Genomic DNA, 24,719 nt, shown 5'->3' with positions numbered 1-24,719 from the left:
GCTGATCCAACACTGAGTGGCGCAAATACGCCAAATTGTTAGTGGGTGCTTTCCCGAAATTTCCCGCAGACGCGGAGGTCCCAATTTGGTTCGAGTCAGTGGAGCACACTCCGGAGGCATATGAGGTACCTCGAAGTTATTGGGGACAAATAGTCTTTCCACTCGTGGCTGAGTGCATAGAGTATTTGTCAACTCGGCTCACACCCGCCCAACATCGGGACTATGAGACCGTGCGGGAAGTAGTGCTTGATGAACTGAAGCTGTCTCCCTTAGAATACCAAAAGAAATTCACAGGGGCACGTAAACGAAAAACAGAGACGTGGAAAAGTTTTACGACAAGGTTGGGCAGCTACCTAAATTTTTATGTGGCGTCAAGAGACGTGTCCACCTTCGCAGAGCTTTTAGAACTACTGGTAGTGGACCAATTGAAAACCGTGTTGTCTGAAGAGGCATTAAAATACTTGAGGTTACATGAGGGGGCAGCGTGGTACAAAAGCACAGAAATTGCAAGGCTTTTGCACACCTTTGAAGACGCGAATGGCAGTGCGGAAGCGCAGAAAGAACAGCCGCGTAACGCCAGCAGTAAAGAGGTAGAAAAGACGACCGACCACCAGAGTAGCAACCCATAAGGTCCGAGTCATTGTTCGAACACGAGACCGAAGGGTTCGTATAATTCAGGTAGGCAACCGAGGAAAACGGGATGTTTTGAGTGTGGATTGAACACTTATATTAGACTCAACTGCCCGCACTCTCTTGAAAGGGTGGCGTCGAATTCTAGTGCTTCGGAGGGAAATGATAAACTCACTGCTCGAGTCTGCCTAGATAAGGTAACGCCTGCCGACCGCTCGTGGAAGGTAACTCTGAATTGCAAAGATAAAACTGTGAATGCAATAGTAGACACGGGCGCCGAGATTACGGTAGTGCAGGAAAGCGTGGTTTCTGAAGAATTTATCCAGGCCCATGGCCGCGTAAGCCTCCGGGCAGCATTTGGTGAACGAGTCGAGGCCAAACTAGTAGAGCTCCTGCTAACGCTGAAACAGGGGCAACCGGTGTTCGCCGAAGTTTCACAGGCCACACCGGTCTTGTGTGCGGTCACATATAAACTAAGCGTGAGTGAATGCCTGCTCTCGGCGAGCGATTGGACCGCATTGCAGCAGAGCCAGTGCAAATACGACAAACAGGACACGACACTATCCCCCCGAAACTTCTCCGACGAACGAGAGGCGGCTGCAAAACTGGATGGTAGAGTAGTAGAGCAGAGTAGACCGACTCCGGATGATCCGCGGTCAGCGTAGGGAAGCGTACTACAGCCCAGCGAGGACGAACGCACCCGGGAGGAAGAAGTGGTTACAGCCGTGGAGGTAGAGGAGGGAGAATTGGGGCCGGAAGGAGAGCGTAACGCTAGAGAGAAAACACCACACACCGCCGAAAACGAGGCAAGTTGCGTGTCGCAAGGTGGCGCAAGTGGCAAGAGGGGCGATTTCGAGGCGTTGCGTGAGGAACAAAAGAGTGACGAAACGTTGGGCCGGGCATGGAGAGACGCCGCGGAAGGGCGAGGTGGAATGCTGGTGATTGACGGGTTGCTGTATCACCGAGAACAGGTATTGGGTCAACCGATCAAGCAGTTAGTTTTTCCGACAACCCGGCGGGCTGATGTGCTCAGCCTGGCGCATGAGTCGTACTGGGGCGGACACCTGGGGTTTCGTAAGACGAAAGCGCGAATTAAACTTAGTTTTTTTTTTGCCAGGTATAGAAAAGGACGTCCGAGACTACTGCAATTGTTGTCACGCGTGCCAGATCAGGGCTGACAGGAGGCAGACAGACAGATTTCCCATAGCGCCCCTCGTAAGGCCCCGATACCCCTTTCAGAAAGTGAATATCGACGTCATAGGACCAATTGAGCCGCCGACAACTCGCGGCCACCGCTACGCGTTGTGCATGATAGATCTCTGCACCCGCTGGCCCGAGGTCATATGTCTCAAATCATTGACAGCTAAAGCTACCTGCGACGCAATGTCGGAAATTTTCAGCCGCAGCGGGATACCAGAGGTAGTATGTTCAGATTGCGGGACCAATTTCACCGCTGCGCTGACCCGCGAATTCCTGACGCGCCTCGGCTGTTCCTCTCGGTTTTCGACACCGGACCACCCGGAAAGCAACGGAGCGGTCGAACGGTGGAACAGAGTATTCAAAAATATGCTATTCCATGTGATATCTGAACAGGGGCGACAATGGGACAAGTTCGTGCCACTTCTACTGTGGGCATATAGAGAAGTTCCTCACGACCCTACGGGCGTGTCCCCGTTCCAGATGATGTACGGCAGAAAACCCGTCGGTCCGCTCGCGATCCTACAGAGGGCTCGGTCGGGAGAACAGGAAATGCCCGCGACAGTGGCAGACAAGCCAGCGTAGTATATGCGAAAACTGAAGCAACAGTTGGAGATAGCCGCGGAAGCCGCTAACGTGACCGCAACTAAACAGCAGAGGGCGTACGCGACGCAATACAACCTTCGTGCGAAAGAAAAGGAGTTTCAACTGGGGCAGCAGGTGCTTGTTTTTGATAGCAACCGTTCCGGTAAGATGCAACCAAAATGGGTAGGAGCGTGCAGGATCACAGGAAAGTACCGCCAACACTCCTATTACTCAGAGACGCCGGTGGGTAAGCGTATGCTAGTGCATGCCAACCACCTGCGCCCGTACACGTGCCGTGTCGCTGGCATTGGTGTCATATTCCATGACGACCACGAGTTCGGGGAGGTGGAATACGTGCCGCGTCCTGTCACCTCGCACGACAGTGCATCTATCCTACCGGCAGGTAGCTTGGCTCATTTGCAGCCCCCTGAGAGAGTGTTAGTACGGGAGGTGTTTGAACGCCATGCGGCCTTATTTAGCAGAGAAGTGGGGATCGCGCAAGTCGGCGAACATAATATAAGGCTTATGCAAGGAGCCACGCCGAAACGTAGCCGCCCTTACCGCATGCCAGTGGCCTTGAAGGACGAGGTTTCAAAACAGATAGCGGAACTGCTCGAGCTTGGTTTAATATACCGGTGCGAAAGTCCATTTGCTCACCCCCTTGTGTGCGTCCCAAAGAAAGATGGTACGGTGCGCCTGTGCGTCGATTACAGAAGCTTAAATGCCATAACCGAACCAGACGCATTCCCGATGGGATTCCCGCAAGAATTGATCATGAATATAGGTCAGGCTAGTTATATAACTCTCGTTGATCTCCGACGAGGGTACTGGCAAGTTTCCTTAGTGGAGGGGTCACAGCGCATGACCGCGTTCGTGTCGCACCTAGGTCAGTTTGCTTGGAGGGTAATGCCGTTTGGGCTCAGGAACGCGGCGGCCAGCTTTCAGCGGAGTATGAACCAGCTGTTAGCACCCCATGAGGCGTATGCCTGTGCCTATTTGGATGACATTGCGGTTTTCAGCAGGTGCCTACAGGAGCACGTCCGGCACCTCCACACGGTGTTCTCCGCCCTAACGTCCGTAGGTCTAGTAGCTAACATGGAAAAATGTCAGGTGGCGTGCGCGTCTATCCGCTACCTCGGACATATTGTGGGATCGGGAAAGCACGGTCCGGACCCCAGCAAGCTCGCGGCTATTGAGGGGCTGCAAGTACCCCAGAATAAAAAAGAGTTAAGGAGTGTTCTAGGTCTGTGCGGGTATTACCGGGGTTACGTACCTAATTTTGCTGGCAATGCCAAGCCCCTTAGCCAATTGACGGCTAAACATGTTCCTAACCACATCCCTTGGACGCCCGAGGCCGACGAGGCATTTGCAAAACTCAAGGATGCCCTGTGCAGCGTTGTTGAATTAACCACTCCAGACATTCACAAGCCGTTTTGGCTTTTTACGGACGCTTCCGCTATCGCTGTGGGAGCTTGTTTGGTCCAAATGGCCGATGACGGTACCGAGTGCCCGATTGCTTTTGCCAGTCATCGCTTCACGCCTGCTCAGATGAAATGGTCTACGATAGAGCGCGAGGCGTTTGGTGTCATTTGGGGACTCAAAAAGTTCGACACCTGGGTATTCGGGACCAAAATCTTTGTCGTCTCCGACCACAATCCGCTCGCGTATCTCACTCAAGCTTCGCCACAAGGGGCCAAATTGATATGTTGGGCATTGGCTTTGCAGCGCTACGACGTGGTAGTGCAACACAGAAAGGGTACGGCACATGCTAACGCCGACGCGCTTTCCCGGCTGACAAACCAATGCTCGGAGGAGGTGCAGTAGCCTGAGAGCCCCGCAGCGGCGATCAGTGAAGGAGGGGGAACAAGTGTTATGTGCCACGGGACTAAGTGATGTATTTATGGTGCAAACATGGCAATAACACTTCAGAGTGGTGATGGAACTTTTGAACATTATACAACAGTGTATGGCAATTACCAAGTGTAGTCGTGTGAACTACGTGTGGTGTCTGTTTGCTTTTACGTGCCAATATTTTTTGCGTTTTTTTATTATGTTGGGTGGGGCAACAGCGCCCGATTGTTCTGGGACCTGTGTTGGAATGTGTGTCATAATAATGAAAACTCTTGCAGAGTGTTCAAGGAATTGCCCACGGCAGGGAATGTCTGATGTTGCATGCATCATAAGCGTTTGGTGGAAATGCGTGCGGAGCGAGCAGCTCTGGCATGTTTGGTCGGGTCTACTAGATACCGCGTTTCAGCCGCATGATGGTTTGAATAGGCTCGCTATATTAAGAGAACAGGGCAGCTCACTAAGTAGCTTTGTCATGTCAGCTGGCGCTGGAGACTGGTTTGTTCCATTGTTTTTTTTTAGCACCGAGACCAAGTGGGGCTCTTTGCGCGCTTCCTTTGCAGGAGAGAATTTGCGCATGCTGCTGCCGGTCAGGTGCAGTGCGACCACTGCGTAGTGGGTGGGACACCCCAGCCGTTGGCTGAAGCTGTTAACCCGCCGTACACCCACTGGTTGAGCGCGGTCCGTTTTTTTTGTGTGGGTTTACTTCGGCAACACTGTAGGCAAGTTGTTGCGAAGTCTTGGATGGGGGGTGTAGGACCGCGGTAAGAATTGGTAGCGCGGCAATTTTTGTGTGCTTTTATTTGCTTTGTGGCGTAAGCTTGGGAGGGCATGTCAGCCACGGGCAGCCAGCGTTGCTTGAGTGACAAGCGGTCGAAGCGCGACCGACCGGTTTTGCCCCGAGCGCAGACACACGGCGCCAGCATATTACCCTGCTTTGTTCAACCCCAGAGACGGTCGAGCGTTTCCAGTTACTACTAACTCAAGGAGAAGTGAACCAACCGGGGCAACGAAAGGGGTGAGATTATAAACGTCGTTGTGACGGCCCCCTAATTGCCTCTCGGAACTGGCAGTCGGCGCATCAACGGGCCTCTTCCGAGACCCCGCGCACCGCGGTGACTCCTCACATCGGTTCGGCGTATGGCCCGGCCACGTACTCTTTGCGCGCCTGCAGAATCGGCGGCGCGCGTTGCGAAAACTCTGAAGTCACCGACGTCCTTTCCTGCCGGTCCGGCTTTGGTCCAGTAACTCTCGGAAGCGGGCTCGCGACACGGGAAATGATGACGGCTGCCCGTTCGACGCCTGGGTTGCCTATTGTTCAATCGGGCATGTCTTCGACTGCGTCCCCGTTTATCCGGGCAAAGGAGCTCGTAAGCAGAAATATGCGCGGTCAGCGAGCGGTTCCTCGTACGGCGCACAGAGGCAAGAGGATTATAGCCCCGTCGTCAAGAAATTGACGTGGTAGAGGGAAGTCGCCCTACGGCCGAAATACCGATTACGGCTAGCTCTGTCTAGATAATTGTGCGCCGCGAAGCTGACCCTGGCCTCTATGCTTTTTCTAGTTTTGTTTTATTTACGTTTTAGTTGTTGTGTTGTTTGGAGAGAGTGCATGAGTCCCACGTGCACGAAGGCCGCCTCCTCGTGGAGGTTTTTTGTTAATCGACCTACTGTACTGTCCAATCAAAGGACAAGCAGGTGATTATTTGCCGAGAGTGTTGTAAGGGCGGAGCGCCAGGAAGGGATAAGAAGAGGCCCCGGGGCTCCGCCAAGTGTTCTGAACCGAGCTTGCGGTGTTAGGCACCATCGGCTCCGCCGAACCCCGTAGGGTCGCCCTACAGAAGTCGGTTCATTTCCAAGGCTCCGCCAAGTGTTCTGAATTGAGCTTGCGGTGTTAGGCACCATCGGCTCCGCCGAACCCCGTAGGGTCACCCTACAGAAGTCGGTTCATTTCCAAGTTGTTTTTCTTTTCTTTTTTTTTGTAACATTGATGTCCATTTTTTTGTAAAATCTGTAAATACAAGTTTTTCTCGGCCATCTAGAACTTCTTCAGCGTTGCTTCTGCTTCATCGTCAAGCGATCAGCAGGCCAATAGCCGCTATTGGGATAGCGGCGTTCGTTTCTTCTCCCACTTTGCTATACCACCGCGGGTGGTGCGCCTCGGGCGCCGAGTGGGGCGAAGTGGTTTCTTCTACATCGAGAAGAGAACCTGATTTTACTTGCTGAAAACAAAAAAATGAAGTAAAGCATAAAATCACAGACACCACAAAAAAAAAACGAAAAGTGGTTACCTAGAAGTAGCCAATAAATCCAGGTAAGCCAGTTCTTTGCAGTCAAAAGTATTGAAGGTTCTGGTGGTGGTGGTAAAAAATATTTAGTTCAGAAAAAGTCTACTAGAGAGTGCCGGCGTGGCCCACCGGCGGGCTAGAGTCCCCAGACCCTATTCCGGGACGCCAGTGGAGCTGGAAAGTGCCCGTGCGCGCTCCACCAAGCAGCGTTGCACATCAAAGGTAGAGCAGCCGAGCAGGTGCTCCTTCCAAGCCTCTCTATTTGGGATAGGAAAAGGGGATGAGAAAGTAATGGGATTAACTGGGCAGGATGCTACGACGTGATATGTGTCGGCAAGGGCATGACAGGTCGAGCACGTGCCATTGATTTCCGGCAAAAAGTGCCTGGCGACCACCGGACTGATAAAGGTGTTCGTCTGCAGGCGGCGTAGCAGTCGTTCGTCCGCTTTCTCCAAACAGCGTGCGGGGTCCGGGTAGAGGCGGCGCGAAGCCCGGTAATAAGCCAAAATTTCGCGGAAGCGCGTCAGGTTGATGTTGCCAGATTCCGTCTCGGGACATGGGTGTCATTATGATGATTAAGTTGTTTGTGGGGTTTAACGTCCCAAAACCACCGTATGATTATGAGAGACGCCGTAGTGGAGGGCTCCGGAAATTTAGATGACCTGGGGTTGTTTGACGTGCACCCAAATCTGAGCACACGGGCCTACAACATTTCCTCCTTCATCAGAAATGCAGCCGCCGCAGCCGGGATTCGATCCCGTAACCTGCGGGTCAGCAGCCGAATACCTTAGCCACGAGACCACTGCGGCGGGGCTCAAATGCCATCATGAGGATGAGTGGTAAGAACTTGTGTTTTCTGAATCAGGTTCTGGCAATCGTTTTCTAATAATGAGAAGCGAAACAAACGTTTCTAACCATGTATTCTACTTTTTGCAAATTTTTCTGTAGACATTTGGTTAGAAACTTTCCTGTTTACCAACGCACTGAATAAGCAATCTCAGTTATGTGCTTGAACTAGTGTTGTTGAAAAACCTTTGAACCATAGCCAAGCTATGCACTGCAAAACCTTGTTGACTGTGCAGTAGGCATCAATTACAGCATACCTTGGTTCTGTTCACAGAGTTATGTGGGCCAAATAGACGGGTGCCTAAATATTGGGTTGCAGGAATATTGTCAAAAAGTAAAAACCATAGAGATGGTTCTTTGGCTTCTGATTGTTGAGAATGTGGTTGCCAGCCTCTGTTCGAAAAAAACACAAGCTCTTGCAGCTCACCTTTATGATAGCACCAGGATTATCATTTAGGCTGCATGAACACCTAAAGGAAGCTGGTGACATTGAACCTTCGATGTTACTATCTGTTAAAGAACTGGCTTACCTGTATTCATCGTCATGTGCTATTTTGCTTTAGTCTTTTTTAGTTTGTTTCAGTGCCCCTTCACTTAATTTTTGTCCTCTACAATGTGCATGGTATTATTTTGGGTGGGGGCTATATATTGTATGTTGTATAAAATTTCAATTGGAAGCCTTTGCTTGCGCTCGTGTCACTGTTGTTGCTTTATCTGCTGTTGTGCTGACTATTTTCAAATCTCTGTGCAGATGCATTGTATGCATGTTGAAATCAACACAGCGAAAAAAACTAGAACGCAACAAAAACAAATACACACCACTGCGTCCAGCAACTATCCTTATAAGAAAGCACACCAGTGAAAGAAAACTAAAGGTATCAAGCTCCTCTGATCAGGTGGATGACAATCACAAAGTTTAGTTCTGAAAGGCTAGCACAGTGCAAAATTGGAAGTGAAAGAGGGGATGACAAACATCAAATAATGTAAATTAAAAGGCCTTTTTTGCATCTTATATATAGGACATTTTTAAAAAAAGTTTGTCATCAAAATTTGAGAGAAATGACGATGCCGGCATTCAGAAAAGCTGAAATATGCATGCTGATTATGAAATAAGAAGCATCTTCTCTGTTATGTTGTGGCTGCACGGGGTGCTTAGGGTGCTTGCGAAACACAAGCTTGAGACCAGTTACATCCGTGTAATTTACCGGAACACATTATCAAGGGCAAGAGGCAATAAATAAGTGCAAGTGTCATTTAGCAAAGTGACACAACTTTCTTCCTTGTAAAGGACAAAACAGCTGCTGAAGTTCTGAACATGCTCGAATACCTCGCGAAATTTAGCTGCGACAAAAGAAAAAAATTCCGTATTATTTCTTCTGCAGAGATGATTCTCATGGTCGATGACGGGGTCTCGTCAGTCAGCCTCAACTAGAGAACCGACTTTTAATTAAAATGAAGTATCGGCGTCAGAGTCTTTTGTGCAAGCTTGATCACTCAACAAAGGTTGGCGGGACACGTGTTTCAGGCATCTGATTTAATGTGCAACCAGTGCAGAGTGTTGTTGTCACGTGATAACACTGGGACAAAAATTTGAGGCAGATTTCTAATAGTTGTGCAAAGCCTTAAAGAAGTGATACTGAACAACCCTCTTTGTTTTCAGTTATCACTTTATTTCTTTCTCTTATTTTTGATTTATTCTTCATGTCTTCTTTCTTTCAATTTGTCTTATTGTCTATTTGTATTACATTCTATTTCCTTTTTTCACCTTTTTCCCTCACTTTTTTATTCTGTTTCTTCGTCATGCTTTCTATGCGACACCTTTCTTTCTCCCCACTTTTTTCCCCTGTTCCTCACTCTCGCTTATCTTTCCAACCCCCTTGCACACTATACTGTAAAAAGCTATGATAAATTCTGCTAGCGTGCCTATATAGCCGAGTGGTTGTTTTCGAATTGTCAGTACATAGATTCGAATGCCATTTTATTGAGAATTTTTTTTCCTAACATTTAGTTTTTTTTGTACTCAATCTCTAGTCCATCAGTGTTCATGAATCCCGTGCCGGACGTATCGGCGCATGTGTACTGGGAGCGAAGCACAGCAGGAAGACAAAGATTAACAAGAGGCCAAAAAGCATGTGCCGGTTCAATATGATGTTATTTTTATTCTCACATTGCAAACCAATGCTGTGCTTAAACAGCTCTACTCTTGAAATATGAAAAAAGGTTGTCACATGCACAGTCTTTTACTATTTTCCAAGTGATCTTCCCATTCGATCTTGATAAGTGTGTGCACCATCTGTGTATAAAGCATTTTTTCAGCGAAATAAAAGTAGTTTGACCGTTTTTACCTATCCATCTAGCTAGCTGCTTATGTCTGTGTGCTCGCGTGATCACCTCTTTTACTAGTACATACCAAAATGGCATGCAAAAGTATTGTAGTGAAGAAGACGGGCCTCAGCGGTATTTCTCGGCGCCTCAGGGGCATCGCCATCAGCATAAGGTCGCGCTTGCTGTGCTTGGCCGGACGCTGCTGACTGCTTCGCCTTCAGCGTTCTGCTCTGCAGACAAACCCCGTTACAAGTGGTGGAGTCTGCTGGGTTTCGATCACCCTGGAGCTTAGAAATCACATTTTACCATCCATTATGCCTACCGCCGCAAGCCCCGCTCCAACTCCTCCACAGGCACCGCCCAATGTTCTCTGCGCCGGTTCTCTGTGTCTGCAAGATCCCCCTGTTTTCTCAGGCACAGAAGACAAGGACGTTGACGACTGGATTTCAATGTACGAGCCAGTGAGTACTCACAACAAATGGGATGACGCCGCCAAGTTGGCCTACGTCTCCTTCTACCTGTCGGACGTGGCCAAGCTGTGGTTTATAAACCACGAAGCGGAACTCCCTAAATGGTCGGTCTTCAAAACGAGCCTCACACAAGTTTTTGGACGGCGTGAGGTACGCAAACGCCGTGCTGAACAACGCTTGCATATTCGGTCCCCGCAGCTTGGTGAGAATTTCACAAGCTATATTGAGGACGTTCTGGACCTTTGCAAGCGAGTCAACGAGTCGATGTCCGAAGAGCTTAAGATCAAGCACATTATGAAGGGCATTGAGGACGACGCTTTCCAAATGTTGCTTTCTAAGAGTCCTTGCACTGTCCTAGAACTGACCGAGTTATGCCAGATTTTTGTCGAGTTGTGCAGGAAACGTCTTTCTACCCGACGTCCCTCAGTGCTCGACGACTCTTTGTCCAGCCTGTCCAGCCTTGGCATAGGAGAAGACTATGCCCATCTTCTCTCCAAGATCCAAGAGTTCATCGGTGCTGAGGTTGCTCGTCAGCTCTCTTTGATGTCCTGCGTACCCGATCAACTACGCAGATAGATGTCTACACTCCGCGACTTCATTCAAGACCAGGTCGCACAAGTTCTTCCTCCCGCCCGTGAACCGCCGCCAGTTGCCACACCTCTCACGTACGCCGAGGCCTTTGCTCGACCTCGACAGCCTGCGTTCCAGCCAGCGCCTATGTATTCGCCACCGCCTTTTTCGCCGCCGACCTATTCACCGCCGCCTATGCCGATACCACCTCGGCCGCAGTTTTCTGCCCCGTGGTGTCAGTCGATAGTATCGTCGTCATGGCGCTTGTCGACACCGGAGCCGCTCTATCCATACTTTCCATCAACCTGTGCCACAAACTCCGCAAAGTTCTGACGCCATTATCCGGTCTCTCTCTTAGAACGGCTAACGCACGAAGTGTAACACCTCTCGCAGCCTGTTCCACACGAGTAGTCATCGAAGAGATTGTGTATATCGTCGAATTCGTAGTGCTGACCTCGTGTTCCTATAACATGATACTCGGCTGGGACTTCCTTGCGAATAGTAATGCCGTCATTGACTGCTGTCGCGCTGAACTTGAGCTATCTGCACTTCTTGATGTTGACGCTGTCGAAGCCTCCCTACCGTATTAAAAGCTGTCTGTTTCCGACGACACCACCATACCACCGCGCTCTTCTCTGCTGGTGAATGTGTCGTGTGACGCTATTTTCGACGGTAATGTTCTATTTACGCCCTCTGCCCTGTTCATTCAACGCAAATGTTCTCCACTGCCCATTGCTCTTCTTACTCTCCACCATGGTAGGTCACGAAGACGGTCGTGTACAATACGCTAGAAGGGCCTTTACCTTTATTCTATGGTGAATGTCTCAGTCACGTGCATCCGATCGACGCCCGTCACATTTTTGACGCTCCATCTAGTTTACTTTCTACGGACCTCAGCGCACTCATTTCCGACTCTGTTATCCACCAGTCACTCCTTGACGCTTTCCACCGCTCCATCGACGCCGCAACGTCTTTTCAGAACGAAGCCAGTCGGTGAACCTGCTGCAAAAGTTTCGTACTTTTTTTCACATCCACGCTTCTGGCCTCAGTCGCACATCCAACATATCTAACAAGATTGACACAGGAAGCCATACGCCTCTACGGCAGCGCCCCTATCGAGTCTCAACATCGGAGCACCGTGTTATTGACGACCAGGTTTCTGACATGCTCCAGCGGGGTATTGTACAGCCTTCTAACAGTCCCTGGGAGTCACCGGTCGTTCTTGTTAAGAAGAAGGACGGCTCCATTCGGTTCTGTGTGGACTATCGACGTTTAAACAAGATCACCCATAAGGAAGTTTACCCGTTACCGCGAATAGACGACGCCCTTGACGGTTTGCAGGGAGCAGAATACTTTTCTTTGCTGGATTTACGGTCTGGATACTGGCAAGTACCTATGGAAGCATCTGACCGACCGAAAACAGCATTTGTCACACCTGATGGATTATACGAATTTACCGTTATGCCTTTTGACCTTTGTAACGCTCCAGCCACTTTTGAAAGAATGACGGACAATATTTTAAGAGGCCTCAAGTGGAACACACGTTTATGCTACCTCGATGACGTAGTTGTCTTTTCCACCAATTTCGACACCCATTTAAATCGTCTCGAGCACGTCCTCACACGCTTCACCGACGCCGGCCTTCAACTCAACCTCAAGAAGTGTCGTTTTGGTGCCCGGCAGCTCACCATTCATGGCCACGTCGTATCGCGGGACGGCATACTTCCCGACCCCGCCAAGCTTCGAGCAGTCGCCGATTTTCCGAAGCCAAAAACTTAAAGGAACTTAAAAGTTTTGTCGGCTTGTCGTCATACTTCCGACGCTTTATTAGAAATTTTGCTTCCGTATGTTCACCCCTTACGGACCTTCTTAGCGGCGACAAGGACCTTTCCACCTGGTCACCAGCATGCGACGATGCGTTCATCAAATCACACCGCCTGCTAACTTCACCACCCATCCTCCACCACTACCATCCTGCCGCTCCCACGGAGGTTCATACTGATGCCAGCGGTGTTGGACTTGGCGCTGTGCTCGCGCAACGAAAGGCAAGGTTTGATGAATATGTCGTCGTCTACGCAAGCCGAACTTTGACGAAAGCCGAGGCTAACTACTCCGTGACCGAGAAAGAGTGTTTAGCTATAATTTTGGCCCTTGGAAAATTTCGCCCCTACCTGTTTGGTCGCGCATTCGACGTCGCCACTGACCACCATGCCCTTTGTTGACTATCCACACTTAAAGACCCTTCCGGACGACTTGCTCGCTGGGTGCTCAAACTTCAGGAATACGACATTCGCGTTATTTACAGATCCGGTCGTAAGCACACGGACGCTGACGCCCTTTCTCGCTCCCCCATATCGGATGATGGTGTTTGCCTTTCTTCCATCGAGCCTGCATTTGCGCCATCCGCCTTGCACAACATGACCGTGGAACAACGAAAGGATTCCTGGATCAGTGGCCTCATAAGCATTCTTTCTGATTCTCTCACTCCTTCGCCGTCTCGCGCTCTCCGCCGCCAGGCTAGCAACTTTTGCCTAAGGGACGATCTTCTTCATCGACGCAACTACCTTTCTGACGGTCGCAAATGTCTCCTTGTGATACCCCGCCATCTTCGAGCTGTTGTCTGCGAAGCTTTTCACGCAGACCCATAGTGCGCCCACGCAGGCCTCTTCAAGACATACGCTAGGCTTCGACTCAGATTTTATTGGCGTGGCCTGTATAACTACGTGCGGAAATTCATTCACTCGTGTGCTCAGTGCCAACAACAAAAGTTACCTCCCAGGCAAGTCTACCTGTCACAACATCTTCCTTGTCCTAGTCGACCTTTTGATCGCGTCGGCATTGACATTTACGGACCACTACCATCGACTGTAGCTGGTAATCGCTGGATTAATGTTGTGATAGACCATCTGACACGCTATGCCGAAACAGCTGCGCTGCCGACTGCCACAGCCCGTGACGTTGGAACGTTTCTGTTGCAACGTTTTATTCTGCGTCATGGTGCCCCTCGCGAGCTCTTAAGTGACAGAGGCCGTGCCTTCCTTTCTGACGCCTTGAAGGCATTACTCAACAAATGCCGAATCGTGCACCGCACAAGTACAGCGTACCACCCTCAAACGAATGGCATGACAGAGCGCTTCAACCGTACTCTTGGCAATATGCTGTCGATGTACGTCGCCTCTGATCATTCAAATTGGGACCAAGTTCTCCCGTTCGTCACTTACGCGTATAATAGTGCCGTACAAGCTACTACTGGGTTTTCACCATACTTTCTTTCTTCTGTACGGACGAGAACCTTCAAATACAGTAGGAACTATTCTCCCAAAAAAAAAACTTATGAGTCCGAAAGTACAACTCTGTCCGAAGCTGCTCGACATGCTGAAGAATGCCGCCAGCTTGCCCGCTCTTTTTCTACCAAGGACCAGTGGCAGCAGCAATCCAGCCAGACTGGGGACCGTTCGGCTCCAAGCTTCCCGCCTGGTTCATTTGTATGGCTTCGGGCACCTGCTACCGCACCTGGCCACTCCGCAAAACTTCTTCCCAAATACATCGGGCCCTACCGTGTTGTGGAGCAAATGTCACTCGTCGACTATATCGTGGAGCGCATCATCCCATCCACAGACCTACGCTATCGCGGTCGCGACACTGTCTCCGTCTCTCGCCTCAAGCCATATTATGACCCAAAAGTCGTTTCTTCTCCCTAATCCGCCAGGATGGCGTCTTTTTCTGCGGAGGGCGATTGTAGTGAAGAAGAGGGGCCTCAGCGACATTTCTCGCTGCCTCAGGGGCATCGCCATCAGCATAAGCTCATGCTTGCTGCGCTTGGCCGGACGCTGCTGACTGCTTCGCCTTCTGCGTTCTGCTCTGCAAATAAACCCCGTTACAGTATGAGTATATGACAAACATGACTGAGGCACCAGGCCTTGATTGACATGAAATACCTGTCAGGTAAATAATGAAACCCTTTTCCATACACTTCTGGTGCTTACCCATGAAATGAGCGTATGGCCCACTGGTTATGAGCCCACAGTAAGGCTTTGCCTTCTCATGTATAGCTAAAGCAGACATTGTAAATCTTACCATAATAACTTTAAAGAGCTTGCGTCAAAAAACATCCACTGCCCATTTCACTGACAATGCTGGTAAGTAAAGTATTTGTAGACCATAAAAATGAAAATCACAATTAAAGCCAAAAGTGAACCCAGGAATTCTGTGAAGCAGTCAATTTTTCTACCCCAGAGTTGTACGACTGCTTAAAGTTGCGTCCACAATGGTGGATCAGGGGCTCAGATGCTAACGTGCTGACCCGAAGTTCGGCAGTTTGATTCCGGTCACGACAGTCACTTCTCTAGGACTTGTCATAAGGCAACAAACGAGTATGCCTACAAACAGTTGTTATTAACGTTCACGAAGCGTTACCCACAACGACCTAGTTCAGGCAGAAACCTAGCAAGCACGAGCCACACGAACGTCGTATTCTTTCACGCTGGCACATACAATTTGCTTATATATGAAATCAGTGCTTTACAACTTCTCAATTCTGAAAGCTTGATTACCACATGTATTCAACTTTAAAGGAAAGACGTGCCTTATTTTTATCATGCTTCACCTTGTTGCAGGGAGCAAGAGAAGACGCATTGTCATTTATACCACGGTGTACGCTGTATTTTATCATAGATAGATGTGTCCTCTGTGGTCTTCAATGCACCCAAAAAACACTCATACATTTAAAGCCTCCCATGTTGGGTGCCTTGTTTATAACAGCATGCTTGCTATGGCAAAGGGGCTAAGAAAGCATGTGTTCCTGGGAAACACCCACTAAGTGGCTCGTAACGAGCCCGTAATCAGTGTGTCTTATTTCATATGACTACTATGGTGCACAAATCACTGGCTTTTGCCTTCTTGCTGAACGAGTTTGCAACAACGAAGAATTTTTAATTTGTTCCCAGTATGTATGAGAAAATTTCGTTTCCCCAATCTCTTACCTGCCAGCATCAAAGTAGAATGTGACATTCTTGTGTGCCTTAAAATAAACTGATATTCATTACTCTGCTTCTTGTGTAGATTTGTTTATGCCACACATGCAAGCGCAGTCCATGTACAGTTCTAGCCATGTTTTATGGAATGCAGCAAATAAAAAGAAACTTTCTGCTGCACGGTAAATGTACGATGAAACAAGCCCTGTGGGGATTACAACTCAGGTGATCAATTGCTAGCTGAGATTTTTCCATGTTATACAGAATTATGCGGTTGCATCAACAAAGAAACAAACAAAAACTATTTCCAAGGCAACCCACAATACTGCATTAATGCCCTGCTGAGTATAATTATTTTCTATTGGTATGACTAATTTCTGCAGTTATTCTTTATTATATGTCTATGCTGAGCATCTTCTGATACACAATGGGGCAAGAACAACCTGCGTCTGCAGCTTCAATCAAGCTCTTTTTTTCGCAGGCCTGCCTGCTCTACAAAACTTTTGTACAGTAGCCTGCTTAAAGATGGGACTGTGCTGCATTTGCCAAGACTGAATTATGCCATGCAGTTTCTTCATGAGAAAGAAATTATACAGCACCATAATTAAAGGATAAGGTGAAAACGGCAGACTCATGTTGTGTCTGTTGCCTTCTCTCTAATTTATCCACAGTGCTGCACGATTATCCCCTAAAATTGATGTGTTCAGTAGTACACCCTCAGTGTGTGCTACTAAGCACGTAGTGAAAAAATGCTCCACACAATAAATGAGGGAGTTATTCACTTCAAAGTCTAGTATAGGAGCAGGAGCTCCACTTTGATATGCATAGATTCTATAACAAACGAACAAAAAATGAGTATACCGCTCTTGCAGGAAGGTAAAAGCATGCCAGTAGTTTTAAAGCTGAAGAAGAAAGGACAAAAGATTCCGAAGACCTAGCACTCATATGTAATAGTATATCACAATCTAGGGCATTTGAAATAAAGCGATATTCATACTCTGATTTCCTCTATGGCTTTGTTGATGCCAGGGATGTAAGCATTGTCCCTGTACTGCTCTGGCCATCTATGAAAAACAGCAAAGAAAAACATTTTCTTCTATTCAGTATAAGTACATTCCAGGAACGAGTAGGGATTTGGTAACTAATTACCAATAGGGCTATTTGAACAAAGAATTAACAGAGTATATGTGGTTGTTTCAACAGGGAAAGAGATAAAACTTGAGACCAATGTTACAAGCGATGTTGCACCTATGCTATCCTTAATGTCATAATTTTATCATGAATTTCCCTTTTTTATCATTTATATACCAATCATTCTTTATTATGTGTCTATGCCAAGCAATCTCATGACTCAAAATAGAGCCGGAATATTCTGCAACAATTTAGGGCAATGTTAGCTGGGTCACATTATACAAGTGTCTCCATAATTAGGCTGCATTTGCATAGACTTGATTTAGCCATAAATTTATGAGGATGACATTGTTCAGCACTATATATAAAAGTAAGGTGGGGTGAAATATACAGACACAGCATGTGTGTCCATTTCATTCTCTTTATTTCATCGACAGCGCAGTTATTCCCTACAAAAGAAAGTATTCAATACTACACCTGCATACACTGTGCATGTACCACTAGCACATCTGCCACAAAGCACATTCCAAACGAATGCTTCACAAAAACTGTGTAAGTCATTCCTTTCAGAGCCAATTACATCTGGTATGTAAAAAGTATGCCACTTTTATTAAAAAGTTATAAAAGCATATGCCAGCAATCCTAAAGCTGGACAGAAAGGAAATGTCTTTCAAATGCTAGGTACTTATTCGGCAAAGGCTTTGAATATAGCTTTCTGAAAGAACCAGATTTACAAGGAACTGCAGGGTTATTACTGTTTGGTTGGTACTGCAGATGATATGGTCACATGTCTTTTAAAGCGTGCACTGTGCACATACATGTGCATCGTCACTGCACAACAAAAAAGTCATTGCAGTATATGAATCAAGGAACCAAGTTTTTTTGTATTAATTGCAGCTACATAAGCTGCTTAGTTCATCTTGGGTTTCAAGATACACTTTGCACCCGGACATGTATAATTATTGAAAGATATACTTGTACTGCAAATGAAACAAGTCGTGCAAGGAATATGTACAGGCGATAATTAACAGCATGATGTTGTGAAACCAACGTGACTATCACAACCGCATAATTATAACAGCCGAGTTTGATGCACGACCTAATTTTTATGTTTGATTTTTTCGGCGGGTGTAGAAAAGTTGTGAGTGAGTCATTGAAAGCGATTTGGTTGTATACAGCATAGCGGTGATATTCCACGCTGGCTCATTTCTTTTTTTATGTGATCATGTTGGTCCCATGAAAAATTAATCGGCACAGGCCACGCCAGAATGTTTGAGAAACTTCTAGATTGTTTTAGACTATTTGCGTGTACGACACGTACTAGAGGTTACCAAGACAGTTTTTATTACTGTGCTCCCAACGCGAGCCTCTGCGATAGCGCTCGTTCCATCTCTGGTTAAATTATTGGTGGCCGTGAACTACTGCGAGTGTACGTGTGATTGAGTGAACTTGGTTTTCCGCGCACAAGTCTACTCGATTTAAGAGTTTCTTCTGTAAACAGCTGGTGGCCGAACGTCATGCCGTCATAAACACACAAGACAATAGTACTTCACGACTTAGATTGTCAGACAAGAAGCAGTTGTGAATGCCTGACGAATGATGTAGTACTTCGAACTACATACTGGACGCAAAGCGCGTGAGCTGAAGTGCGCTGGAAGGCTAGCTACTTTGTTTATCATACTTCTATGCGTGATAGCTTGAGATAACTATGTCATGTCGTCACGAATCTGGTCTATAGAGATAATGTTGACTATGATCTACTCGTTTGAGTGAAACTTGCGCCGTTGAGATACTAATTTGATACGCAAGAGGTGTTAATTCGTATTAGTCTGCTTGCCATGAGCAACCCAAGATGCCCAATACCTTCCGTTACACATAAAGCTAGATTTTTGACAGACACACCTTCGATCAATGATCGTGCACCAAGCATGTTTATTCGGTGAGGGTGCACATGTATGTTCGTGTTCTCTTCTGTCTGCATTCAATCGCGCTGTTCAAACTTAGTGGGAGCTTGCACAAGAAGCTCTTACAAGTTGTATACATCAGGGAGTGCCCCTCTCGATATGCTCACAGCAAACAAGCTGTACCGCTAAGCAAATAAGCTTCACCCTAGAGCATATTAGTCATGCAGTGAAGCCAAACAATTGCTACGTTGTTTTTAGGTGCACATACGATCGGCCCTTCCCCATGTGTCGATATCTGATACCCATGTGTGGGCACGGCGGAAGCTCTGCGAATATGCTGCTCAGGAATCCGTTCCTGTTTTTCGTACAGCCGTGGTCTTCGCTTCATCCACCAGTCACGGGCAGGCGGAGTGCAGCGCTCTCCCGGACAACAACGAAGATTGGCACCGTGGCAGCTGGAACATGGATTCTTCAAAATGCTGCTTCAGCGACGAACTCCTGGGCATGCGCTCTTGGCCACCCCAACCAGCTGCACAGCTCAGCACGACGTCGATTACGTCAGCGATGGAAGAGAGTATAAATCGCTTGGACCGGGCCATCTTCACCAGTGGGCACGGCGGAAGCTCTGCGAATATGTTGCTCAGGAATCCGTTCCTGTTTTTTGTACAGGCCATGGTCTTCGCTTCATCCACCAGTCACGGGCAGGCGGAGTGCAGCGCTCTCCCGGACAACAACGAAGATTGGCACCGTGGCAGCTGGAACATGGATTCTTCAAAATGCTGCTTCAGCGACGAACTCCTGGGCATGCGCTCTTGGCCACCCCAACCAGCTGCACAGCTCAGCACGACGTCGATTACGTCAGCGATGGAAGAGAGTATAAATCGCTTGGACCGGGCCATCTTCACCAGTGGGCACGGCGGAAGCTCTGCGAATATGTTGCTCAGGAATCCGTTCCTGTTTTTTGTACAGGCCATGGTCTTCGCTTCATCCACCAGTCACGGGCAGGTGGAGTGCAGCGCTCTCCCGGAAAACAACGAAGATTGGCACCGTGGCAGCTGGAACATGGATTCTTCAAAATGCTGCTTCAGCGACGAACTCCTGGACATGCGCTCTTGGCCACCCCAACCAGCTGCGCAGCTCAGCACGACGTCGATTACGTCAGCGATGAAAGAGAGTATAAATCGCTTGGACCGGGCCATCTTCACCAGTGGGCACGGCGGAAGCTCTGCGAATATGTTGCTCAGGAATCCGTTCCTGTTTTTCGTACAGGTGAGAGACGATCGCAATCTTTCATGTTATCGAGACGACAATGTTTGCCTTGTGCTTCTGCCGTGCCCACGGTCATTGCTTCTTGCGTACTGTGCCGTTTATGAATGCCTGGTTGACTTATTGTCGTCGTGTGGTGATGTTGAGCCTAATCCGGGCCCCACAACAGAAGCAATGCTGAAAACGATTATCAATGATATTCGCGAGCTGAAAGACAGTTCGAGCGCAGTCAACCAACAATTAAGTAAAACGGTTGATACGCTGACCAGTATCGAAAAAAAACTGGATGACCTTTCTCAAACTGTCGCTTCTAACACAACCAAGATAGATGACCTACAAAAACAAGTAGTCGGGCTGACAAAAAAAAATTGACGACCTTGAAAACCGCAGTCTACGAAACAACTTGCTTATTTTTGGCGTGACAGAAGAGGACGATGCTGATCAGCCTCTTGGTGAACAAGTGGCAAAGGGCATCTCGGAAGACATAATTCAGGTGCCAAATGTCGCCATCGAGCGCATTCATAGGATTGGCAAGCCAGTGGCAAACAAGTGCCGGCCAGTCATTCTGAAGCTAGTTGACGGAAGAGACAAAACTAGGATTCTAAAGAGTTGCGGTAATATAAAAGGCACAGAGTTCAGCATTTCGGAGGATTTTTCGCCTCGAGTTCAACAAATACGAAAAAACCTATGGGCGAGCGCACGAGAAGAACGGAGTAGTTGAGCAAAAGTTGCTTTGATCTTTGACAAGATCAAAGTCAACGGCAAGCTTTATCGGTGGGATGACTCACTGAACTCGAGGGTTCCGGTAGCTGTGCAGTGACAGCAACACAGCAGCAATCTGGAGCATCAACGAACGCTACCGGCTCCACTTTCTCACGCGGTCCCGTCAACATTTTCTGTAATAAACATAAACGCTCGAAGTGTCGTCAACAAATCGGTCGATCTAGAAAGCGTCCTCATTGCTTATGATCCCGACGTCACAATCCTTACTGAAACATGGCTTCCAAATGACATTCACGACTCGGCAGTAATTCCTAGCTCTCATGAAATCGTTCGTCACGACCGAGGTGCAAAGGGGGGCGGTGTAGCGATAGTGCTGAAAAAGGGCATGGATTTTAAGGTTTTGTCGCACGGGACGTGCGTCGAAATGACTTGGATAGTTCTTCGGCATAAAAATTTGAGCATGCTCATTGGCGCTGTCTACAGGCCGCCCAATTCCGATATAGCGGTACTCGAAGCTTTGCAAGATTTTTTGCTCGAACAAAGCAAACGTTATACCCACATTCTTGTAGGAGGTGATTTAAATCTGCCAAAAATAAACTGGAATCACTTTTGCGTTACAACACCCTGCCAGCACTCCGAATTGCTACTTGATATAGCGTTTTCCTGTAGCATGACGCAACTTGTGAAGACTCCTACGCGTGTCACTGCAGGCACGAGTTCGATTCTGGACCTTATTTTTGTTTCTGAGTCTATTTGCAAGTTTAACAACACAATTTAAGTTGTACCAGGTATATCGGACCACGAACTAGTAATATTTAAAACCAACATGTTGTGTACTCACCCGGCTACCCAAGTATGTAGATTCCTCAATTTTAATACTGTTTCGGACGAAAGTATTTTGGACCTCCTAGAGGAGGAGTATGACAAAATTAGTAACAAACATCTTCATAATCGCTGTGACGTTAACCAGCTATGGTCGCACTTTAAGACAACCGTTCACAAATGTATAAGTTCGTTCGTCCCGGAGAGAGTGAAAAAAATACACGGCCGTAGTCCTTGGATTACGCGCGAAATACTCCATCTAAAACGCAAGATAAAACGCCTGTCATGCTCAAAAACACAACCACGTAGTGCTGCTCTGACGAGCCTCCGCGCCGAACTGCGCAACAAGATTAAAAGCTCCAAATTTAATTTCTTCAACGTAAAAATGCACAACTTTCTCACAACCAATCCAAGAAAATTTTGGATGCACCTCTCCGACAAAAAAGTGAAAGTGACAAAAATTAAAACTATGGACGTGGACGTGACTGATGCCAGCTGCATAGCGACAGCATTTAACGACTACTTCTCTTCTGTTTTTTTGCGAACGGGTGACACCCCTCCTGATTTCCACGCAAACAATCTCGAACTGCCAGACTTGATTATAACAGATGAAGGCATCTTGTCAGCTCTACTTCATCTTGACACAAAAAAATCGGCTGGGCCGGATGAAATACCTAATGCTTTTCTTTATCGGTACGCCGAGTGGTGTTCCAAATACTTAGGCTTAATATTTAGGGAAAGCCTGTTACAAGGCGAAGTTCCAGTCGATTGGAAGAAGGGTAAATTGGTACCCATTCATAAACCAGGTGATAAATATGACGTGAAAAACTACCGCCCCATTTCGTTGTTATGTACAGCCGGCAAGGTTATGGAACACTTCCTTTTCAAACACTTAAGTTCATTTCTGGAGAGTAACCATTTTTTCCCCAAATCAACACGGTTTCCGGCAAGGCTTTTCAACCACCACACAGTTAATTCACACTACTGATGACTTTCTAAAAACACTTGACAAAGGTGGACAAATTGATGCGATTTTTTTAGACTTCGAAAAAGCTTTCGACCGAGTTTCCTATTCCAATTTGATGTTTAAAATTCGCCGAATCCTAACCAATGAAAAAATTCTTCGATGGCTTGATTGTTATCTATCCCACAGACACCAACACGTTCGGATAGCAGATAAAAATTCTTCTTCCGCTCCCGTGCATTCTGGGGTTCCGCAGGGCTCTGTCCTAGGACCACTTTTATTTTTAGTTTATCTAAATGACATGTCATCCGAATCTACTGTGCAGTCTCGTTTTTTCGCGGATGACTGCGTTGCGTACCTGCCCATTCAATCAAGAACAGATCACGCCACCCTAAATGAATACTTATCGGTTATTACAGCATGGTGTAACTCCTGGAAAATGAGCCTCAACATAGCAAAGTGCGTCAAGATGACCATAACACGTAAAAAAAAATCCCTCGGAATTCACATACATGTTAAACGACACTGCTATAACAAGCGTTAACCAGTACAAATACCTTGGTCTGACAATCACTTCTAATTTGAGCTGGAAAACTCATATCGAAGGTATAACACCAGCAGCACTGCGGCGATTGTGGTTCTTAAAGCATCGCATGAGGCACTGCACCAGCAAAACAAAACTAGTCGCTTACACTACATTGGTACGCCCATTGTTGGAATATGCTGACGTTGTATGGGATCCACACACACAAACAGAAATATACTTACTAGAACGAGTCCAAAATAAATCCCTTCAGTTTATTTACCATGCGTACAGTAGACACTGTTCAGTCACTGAACTCCGTAATAGATCCGCTCTTCCCACATTGGAGTCCCGTAGAAAGCTACATCGCTTAAAATTCCTTTATAACATAGTCAACGGACACTCAGGACTCGCCTTTAACACTTACATGCAGTACAATCCATCGCGAAAAACTCGGAACAAGCATGATAACACCATAGTGGTGCCGCTTACAAAAACAAATTCTCGGCGATATTCATTCTTTCCACGAACAATTTCCGACTGGAATGAACTACCTCATGACGTCACCAGCATCGCAGCGCCCGACGCATTCTTATCAGCTGCCACTGCCTGTCTGTAGTAAAAGCTGTCTGGTCGTATGTGCAGATTTCAATTCTTCTAATGATGTTTTTAAACTTCGTGTTAGGAACAAAACTTTGGATTGTATTTTTGATACCGCTCTTGTGTTGCTCCTGTAACCCGAGTATTCATGTTCCACGCAAACCTATTATGTGGTGATTTTATTTCTGCTCCGTGAAGTGTAGTGTTATAAGTGGCTGCAAGCATGAAAGTTTGTATCACTCCTGCCTTGGCCACCAAGAGGTGGCTGGCAGTATGCAATAAATAAATAAAAAAATCTATGTGTTTAGAGACCACTGTAATATTCTATGATTGCGACAGTATCTGTAGCTCCAGCCCCGTTTTCTACCTCGATAGAGGAAGTTTATTTTCAATTTGAATTCCGAGATATTTTGCATGCGTTGCGTGCACCTTTGTACTACATCTAGCGCTTAAATAGTGACTTCCGTTTTATTAATTTATATTGCCACGTTTCATTTCTGAAGTTTTGTTATCGCCCCAAAACACTACACAATTCTCAGCGCAAAACGCGCGCGCAGTTTTCGAGAAGCTTCCAGACTTTAGTAGATCATTACGTTAAAATCGCACCCACTCTGCGAACTGTACAGATTATTCTGGAACCTACGCCACCGCCAGCAATAACGCTAGAACATTCGATGGCAACAGTATAAATGCCGATGTACTTCCCCGCTTGTCAAGATTTGATCGACGGCCGACGCTCCGTTTGCCGCTATCAGTCCAAGACTGCTACTGTAATCGGACTTTCTGTTTACCGGGCACAGGTTCGCCCAAATAAACAGTTAAATTCCAACACAAAGTCTCCTGTCTTCGTTCACGTCACGACCCCGTGACATCTGGTGTAGGTGCTGTTTCTTAAATGTACCGGACGCCTCCTTCAATCCACGACCCCAGCCCAAGCGTCAAAGAAGACACGGACGCTAACCCTGAACAGCGAACAAGCCGCAGGCAGAAGGGACAACAGCCAGAGTACGGGCTCATTCCTGAAGCAGCCAGGCAGACTCGGATCCCGACATCCATT

The 24,719-nt window shown here is 47.4% G+C and overlaps 1 protein-coding gene across 1 annotated transcript in view; it reads left to right on the top strand.

Moving 5' to 3' along the window:
* LOC119180431 (uncharacterized) overlaps nucleotides 1-20,037 on the top strand; it is a 61,458-nt gene extending 41,421 nt beyond the window's left edge. Inside the window, exons 2-3 of the mRNA XM_075882603.1 lie at nucleotides 19,135-19,921; nucleotides 20,034-20,037. Of these exons, the coding sequence (XP_075738718.1) occupies nucleotides 19,135-19,921; nucleotides 20,034-20,037 (791 nt within the window). The remainder of the gene's footprint in view (nucleotides 1-19,134; nucleotides 19,922-20,033) is intronic.
* Nucleotides 20,038-24,719: the final 4,682 nt, after the last annotated feature.

This window comes from Rhipicephalus microplus, unplaced genomic scaffold (assembly GCF_043290135.1).
Source record: "Rhipicephalus microplus isolate Deutch F79 unplaced genomic scaffold, USDA_Rmic scaffold_13, whole genome shotgun sequence".
NCBI lineage: Eukaryota > Metazoa > Arthropoda > Arachnida > Ixodida > Ixodidae > Rhipicephalus > Rhipicephalus microplus.
The sequence above is the reverse complement of the archived record's forward strand: the minus strand, read 5'-3'. Positions and strand labels throughout refer to the sequence as shown.